Below are 7777 nucleotides of genomic sequence, written 5' to 3'. Positions count from 1 at the left end.
ACACACACACACACACACACACACACACACACACACACACACACACACACACACGAGGCAGCAGCGGCCCCTCACCGCAGTGTTTTTCTTGGCTTGTGTTGAGGTGGGTGGCGATGAAAAAAAGATTAAACTACCAGTTCCTCGAATTTACTGCTGATTAGCCAAAGACAAATATAGTTAACCTGTGTCTTGCTAGCATGCATGCCTCATGAGCTACTAGCTAATGTAATAAGTTAGCTACAGTTTAGCTAAGGCAAATATATAATGGCCATACAGTGCTACTGTACTAAATGGGGACCCTACAGGTGAATACAGTGTGTGTGTCTAATAACATCATCACAATCGATAAACTGATATGCAAATTAGGCGTCAACTAGTTAAAATGCGCATATTTGCATCTAATTGACATACAAAGCATATCACCACAGAACGTCCCCAGTTAATGACTTACATACATCAAGAGTCTTTCCCCCTGAAATTTAGAAATCTAAATTTGTGAATTTAGAAGAAATCTACAGATGCAAACAGATGGAGGATAGTAGGTTTAAAACAAACTCCATCTAAATGTGGATTTTCAAGGTTTTATTTGATGATGATGATACAGTCCTCCCTCAAATGTGAAACTAAGTCCATGTCACCATCAGTTATTGTGTATGTGTGTGTGTGTACATGCATAGCAATAATAATATTACATTTTTGTATAATATATTATGACATATTATGTATTTGATTAAAACATTCTGGCAATTCAGTATTCTGATGCTTGGTTGTGTGAAGCTAAAAAGTTATTTTGCTTGTGAAACAAAAAGTATTTAAACAATTAATTTTAATCATGCCTGCAGGCAGCATAATGCCAAAAAAAGAAAGGAGACAGAAAAGGAAGGAGAAGGAGCGCCAGGAAACAGCCAAGAGTAGCAAATCGCTAAATGCGTGGTTAAAACCAGATCAGAAGCAAAACCCAAGAGAGAACAGATAACTCAGATGTTGAAAGTGTTACACCTGCTAAAACGACAACTGAAAGACAAAAGGAGGTTATAGAGGCATCGACTGACAGAGATTACAAAGATGATCAGGAAATCACTGTTCGTGGTGAAGAGGAAGAGAGGGGGAAACGGTGGATAATGTTGAGTTTGAGGAAGCATTAGAAGATGATGAGGTTGAGGAAACTGTTGGTAGTGTAGAAGGGGCCATATCAAAAATTGCATCCTTAAAGTATCCAACAGATCCCGCACACAACAAAGCTTTTGATCTCCAGTGTAATGCCAGTTATGTGAAAATGTGTGTTGATAGAGGACCATGCCAACCTGTTCTCAGATTTCCCAAAAATACTGAAGGCCGATCATTTCAGAAGACATGCATGAAAATAGGCCATGGTTGGAGTATTCACCTGACAAGGATAGTATACTGCTTTAGCTGTCGGCTTTTTCTTAATGAACAAAAGTACACAAGATTAAATTAATCTTTTAAAAAGGAAGTCAGAGTTGTGTTAATATATATACTTTTTTGTTTAAAAAAAAGTAAAAAAAAAAAAAAAACGTAATTATGAGAAGTGCCCTTTTTTTCACTTGAGCCCCTGCCCCTCAAAATGTCTGTGCAGGTCCCTGGCGGTAACCACATTATGGCGACCACGATGAGCTTAACCCAACGTGACTCTACCCACCCTTGGTTGCTTAGGAAGCTGGAGTAACTCAGCATGCCCTGGATTCAAACTTGTGACTCCAGTTGTGGTAGTCAGCATCTTTACTTGCTGAGAGACCCCTATTATACATTTATTATTAAGTTTGCAGGCATTATTTTTTTTATTTAAATAGTATTATTTTTTATATTTATTCATTTATTTTTATGTAGTTATTTATGTATTTTTATTCATTTATTTATTTTTCCTTCATTATTGACAGACTGACTCACTGAATGAATGTGAAATGACGTTCACTGAAATGCCGCTTTTATTTTTAAATCAGTTCTTATGGTGCATTCACATACAACGAAAAGAAAATGTTTGCCTCACATTGCTCGCGCGAGTTTGACCACTGGATTATAAATTTGTGTTAACTAAAAAAAACACTCCAATTTGCCCGTAAATATGACGTTCAAACGCAAGGAATGTTAGTTCCCAAGTTGAAGTACCTCAGTAGAAGGGTGCAGAGTATATAATATTTATGATTATATTCATATATAATTAAAATATTATAAAGTATTAGACAAATAGTACACCTGTAAAATCTATTCTCTTTTCTCTTTAGCTACATCATTAAAACACTCCTAAAATGTACCTAATACATTCCCTTCCAAAGAGACTTTGTTCCCTTCTCACTCAAAGTGCATTAAAGAGTGGCGTGCTGTCATAGCAACCTTGATACGTTCCGTTTCCGTTTGTCCTACAAAGGCCGTCTCGTTTAAACGAGGCTTGTTTCAAGAAGGACACTCGGTATACAGCAGCCTTCAAAAAGACGCGACCTCCGCAAGACGCATCCTTCCAAACTAGGCACAACTAAAAAGTGGAGGCTGGGTTGATCGCAGTCTGCAACATGGCCGGAAACATTTTTAATGTGCATGCATACGTACAGAAATAACTATACATAATTTAGTTAGTTTAAATTTATTTGTTTGTGTTTAATCCCTTCCTTGGGTATTATTTGAATACCAAATGATAAAGAGTTTGCATAAACACTAGTTATATCTTACAAGTGTAATGTTGCAGCTTTGCAGCGCTTCAGTTGTGATATGTCGTACATACATGGCTTTTGACATGTTTACACTTCCTTTGACCACTACTAGTAGACGAACTTACGAACGGATGAAAATGCACTTCCTGTGTAAAGTTAGTAGACACGAGCCTTGACTGCTGTTGCCTACTCTGAGATGGAAAAGATGCCAGGCTGAATCACAATTTCTGAGTGGGCTCTAGGAAATTCTCTCACTAAAAAAACTATTAAATGTAAATTGTGGACTTGCGGAAGAGGAGTTGACAGCAGGGACTTGCAGTGGCAGCACGTTCCTCACATGTGCGATATGAAAAATGGACCATCCAGCGTATCATGGACCCATTAGCAAACAAAGGTGTGAGGAGCTGCTTGGCAAAAAAGGAAAGGATGGAACATACCTTATTCGAGACAGTGAAACCATCCAGGGAGCTCTCTGCCTCTGTGTGTAGTGAGTAGCCTATATTTTTTCTTACTTTTTTCAGGAGCTGTCAGTTTTTTAATTCCTAAGAAGTTTCTCATCACCAGAAATATATATATATATATATATATATATATATATATATATATATATATATATATATATATATATATATATATATATTATTATTATTATTATTATTATTATTAGTGTTATTATTAATATATTATTATTATTATGTATAATAAACATTTTTTAAATTCAGTTCTTAATAAAGCTATTCATCAAAACATATATTTTTACATATGCTCCACAAGATAAAATAACACGTACACAGTAAAATTACACAAATTATCCTGTACAAAAGTGTACTTAACTTCTTGGTTCTAAAAGGTTCTAAAATATAATAAAATAAAAAAACTCAATGTTACTTATACATTTTATTTTTCGAAAAAGATTTGGCAGGGTGTAAACAATTTTTAATTAAAAAAATGTCTAGTTTGCTAAATTATGTTGTTGTAAGCTTTATGATGAAACATTTGAGAACTGGAGAACTGGAGTTCAATATGTTTCTTATACAATAAATGGTGGTGATAAATTGAATTATATTCACTTTGATGATCATGTTCACTTTATTGGCATTTTACAATATAGCAATATATATAGTTCCCCTAAAGACTAGACGTGCAAGATTTGGACACTTACAAAAAGGCAAAATGCTGAAAGTGGTGGTATGTATGTAAAATGTACTGTACAAATAAGCAAGTTCGAATAAGCAATTTGCTAGTGAGTCTGGAGCGACAAGTACTGAAAATGCATAGACAGGCAAATTTGTGCGCTGCAAGTCAATAATCCAATTTTTACATTTTCTAAACTAGTATATTCTGAATGTTTAAAAAAACATGTGGTAGTAATCTAGATTGAAATAAAATGAAAAAATAATTGCCTTAGTCAGACACACACACAAAAACAAAATAAAAATGGTCCAAATGAATACTGCAAGGGTGAGTTTGTCTAGGTCTGCAACAACGCGGAGGCAACCACTGATCTTGATATCTTTGAATATATGTTCAGAACACAGAAGTGCATATTACTGTAATTATCAGTGATGGTAGAAGTAGCCTTACATTTGTTTCTTTCTATTAATTTTACTGATACTTTTCAGGCAATGGGCCCAATCATACATATTTGAGAACGCATATGTACTCTGGATAATGCAATGGTCATAAAAAAACAATGTTGTTGTTAAACAAACAAATATAAGACAATCCGGTTTCACATCCTTTAAAAAAAAAAAAAAAGGTGACAATCTTTAAAGGTTTACTATTTAAGGTTTACTTATTCAGCATCATGTGGAAACAACAGTAATTAATATGTGTTACTGATGAAAGAATGGTAACTAGAAATGATGCTAAGAATACCAATAACCACAATGTCTGAACTATCTTTCAGATCGCTTTACTAAGAAAGTGTCCGCATAGAATTCAACAAATTAGAAAGTCTTGCATTGGTGTTTTAGTTTTTTTTTTTACATCAACGTTTACTAAGGACCCCAAGGACAGGCAGATCATTATTCCAAACACTTTAAAAGTCTACCTCAAAAACAAATCAAGTATTAAGTTAACAGTTCCTTCTGACCAAACAGTTATTAGATATTTTGTAAGTTAAGAAAGCTTTTGCGAAATTAAGATCATTGTAGTGTAATGTGATATAATACACTAGAATTCCCAAAAAATCTTTGAGAGCCCCTGCCTCTGTTTACGTGCATGCAGCATGGAATATGTTCTTAATTTGAGACTTTCACCAATTACAATTATGATTCATTCATTTTTAATTTGAGTTGGTTTAATGTTCAAAATGGGCACTTCATTAACTATTTACTGCTTTTTGCTGATGTTTGTCCTCAAGCGGTCAACTTAATTGTTTTTTGTTTTTATTCTTACAGTAAGAAAAACGTGGTCTATACATACAGAATTCTCCAAACCCATATGGGACAATTCACTGTACAGGTAGGATACACTTTTACTGATACTATTAAGACTGACTGTGAAAACAGAACTTTCTAAAGGATAAACTTTATACTTTTATCAATACCAACTGAAACAGAGTTAGAACCTTTTGACATAAAATGTATACACATGCCATAAAATCTGTTTATTTCTGTTTCACTAATCTAAACTTTTGATTATTGCAGTGAAACAGAAATAAACAGATTTAATGGCATTTGTGTACATTTTATGTCCATTGTTTCAGTTGGTATTATTAAAAGTATATATTTTAAATGATTTCTATAAACAAGCAATGACTAATAAATAAATACATATTTGAATAACTAAATAAATGAATGTCACAACACATTTTGTTTCACCAGACTAGTTCTGGTGTAGAGGAGAAGTTTTTCAATACATTGAAGGATCTTATTCGCCATTACAAGCAGAGGAATCAAGGACTTGCAACACGCTTGCGTCGTTCACTGAAAATAAAAACGTTGCAAGAACATCCTTTGCCATGTCCAGAGCCACTTGTGCTTGATGAGGACAATGACTATGAAAGTAAGTGTGGACTCTTACACTGTCGACATTCCATCATTAGTATTGATGCACAATACCAATCACAGTGCATTGACAATGATTAAAAGGATCAGACATACTTTTCCGCATCAGCAAACAATTAAAATAAAATATTTTTAGAATAACCAAAAAAAAAAGAAACAAAACTGCATTCATGCCCAAATTAACTGTGCTCTCACTCTCTATTTACTCTCTCTTAGATATCGACAGTTCGGGGGAATATGTTGTTGTTCTGCCAGACTGACTTATCCACAATATGACATTCTGAGTGACAAAGGATCAACCAATAAGGATACAGAGATCTCGAAAGGAATACTCGGATGTTCTGTTTTCATCCCCACCTTTTTGACATTTTAGTACATTTTCAGATGTGCTTTTTTACCTAAATATGGGAAGTGCACATGACATGAATCACATTTTTAGCATTTGTTATTGTGAAATGGGACATTTCAGGGATTTGAATGTACTTTAATGTTGTAATGGGGAGGAAGAGATCATGAAGGTGTAAGATCTGCATGTCAGTATTCGCAAATTCTGCTATGGTATGAATTAATTTGCAAACCTAAAACTCTTAATTTAAGAGTGAAGGAAAAGAAGCTAACAAGTCCCCATACATTATGACTTAAATCTTTCATGAATCTCATGAATTTGGTTGAAAAAATGCAGAGATTGTGCAAAACTGTTATCAATGCATTATCTGGAAATCTTTTGGCCACTACATAATTTCCATAGTTTTAGTAATCCTAAAAAATGAATAGGTAAGTCCAAAACTTTTGATTGGTACTGCATGTTAAACTATATATTAGTTGTTCCTGAGGTAGTATGTCCTCAAAGTAAGACGTCATCGTCTTTATAGTCGATTTGCTGTATAGTTATACTAATCTGGATGGTAAAGTAAAATTTTGTAGCTCCTTTTTGCAGATCAACTGCTAACAGTTCAAAGCACAAGAGATTTTTGAATGTGAATATGTTTTTTTTTTATTGTTTGTTAAAAGATATTTGAGTACTGAGCTGTATATTATGTAAAAATTACATATTAAGTATGAATAGCATGTACAGGTTATAATATATATTATGTGTCAAATATATTCAGGGTTCATAATTAATGCTATAAATATTCTACATGAATGTTCAGCAATGCATTTTTTAAATTTAGAGATATTATAGAAAACATTTGGTTACCACATCTAAAAATAGATGGACCTATTACACTCATTTTCCATTGTAGTGTTCCAAGTTGTCAGACAGGGACAGACCATCTTGACAACTGATGTTATGGTCTAGTTTTGCAAGGAATTTGAATTTGAATAGTGTTTTTAATATAGTGTGTGTGTGTGTGTGTGTGTGTGTAGTGTGTGTGTGTGTGTGTGTGTGTGTGTGTGTGTTTAATGCTCATTGTCAGAGTTGTCATTCTAAAAATAAAAATTCTCTATCTGCTTCTTAAAATATCATAAAGTACATTGTAAAGATTCTTTAAAGGAATTAACTTTTTTTTTTTTTTCTTTTTTTTTTTTAAAGGCAGATAACATGTTTAGTGACTATTTGTCTGTTACATGACGTCATGGACAACATTTAATGTGTGGGTGTGAAACTGATCAAACGACTTTTTCCTGACCAATTTGAACGCATAAGCAGAATATTATATTGTTTATTACTATAATAACAAATCAATTATTCTTGATATTAATACAGACTAAATTAATTGTGGTACAGAAACTGAAATGGCAATGAGATTTTTCTAACTGACGGTGTGGCAATTCTAGTCTTTTTTTTAATGGACGAGGATCTGAAATACACTTCTTCTCATCTTCACAGTATAATCTTACTTTTTCCCTTATTGAATGCACTGTATTAAATACTTTTATTGCCATTTCAGATTATAAAAATGTTTCATAACGTCAATAAATTGAAGAAGATTGACGTAAGCACGTCGGTGCGTCATCGATTTTTGGATGTCAACCATTCTTCGTGGAGGGTTTATTTTTAAAGCTTCATTATGAACAATAAATAGGAATATCATGAAAGCGTTAGCTCATTTTTTAATGATTTTTCAGTTAAGCTTTTTTACTGTCACAAAATAGTCT

General features: G+C 33.4%; 1 protein-coding gene across 1 annotated transcript; it reads left to right on the top strand.

The window, feature by feature from the left end:
* Positions 1–2843: 2843 nt before the first annotated feature.
* On the top strand, positions 2844–7038 carry si:ch73-264p11.1 (uncharacterized protein LOC100000923 homolog). The gene is made up of 4 exons (XM_052114292.1): positions 2844–3153; positions 5069–5132; positions 5495–5675; positions 5894–7038. The coding sequence occupies exons 1-4, from the start codon at positions 3020–3022 to the stop codon at positions 5935–5937; spliced, it is 423 nt and encodes a 140-aa protein (XP_051970252.1). The 5' UTR covers positions 2844–3019; the 3' UTR covers positions 5938–7038.
* The last annotated feature ends 739 nt before the right edge of the window (positions 7039–7777 follow it).

This window comes from Xyrauchen texanus, chromosome 41 (assembly GCF_025860055.1).
Source record: "Xyrauchen texanus isolate HMW12.3.18 chromosome 41, RBS_HiC_50CHRs, whole genome shotgun sequence".
NCBI lineage: Eukaryota > Metazoa > Chordata > Actinopteri > Cypriniformes > Catostomidae > Xyrauchen > Xyrauchen texanus.
This window is presented reverse-complemented; position numbering and strand designations above follow the sequence as displayed.

Excerpts from the sequence above, each read along its gene's own strand:
- si:ch73-264p11.1 (XM_052114292.1), top strand. The coding sequence starts at position 3,020 with ATGGACCATCCAGCGTATCATGGACCCATTAGCAAACAAAGGTGTGAG. Across the intron at positions 5,133-5,494 it reads TGGGACAATTCACTGTACAG|ACTAGTTCTGGTGTAGAGGA; the intron begins GTAGGATACACT and ends TTGTTTCACCAG. Across the intron at positions 5,676-5,893 it reads TGAGGACAATGACTATGAAA|ATATCGACAGTTCGGGGGAA; the intron begins GTAAGTGTGGAC and ends ACTCTCTCTTAG.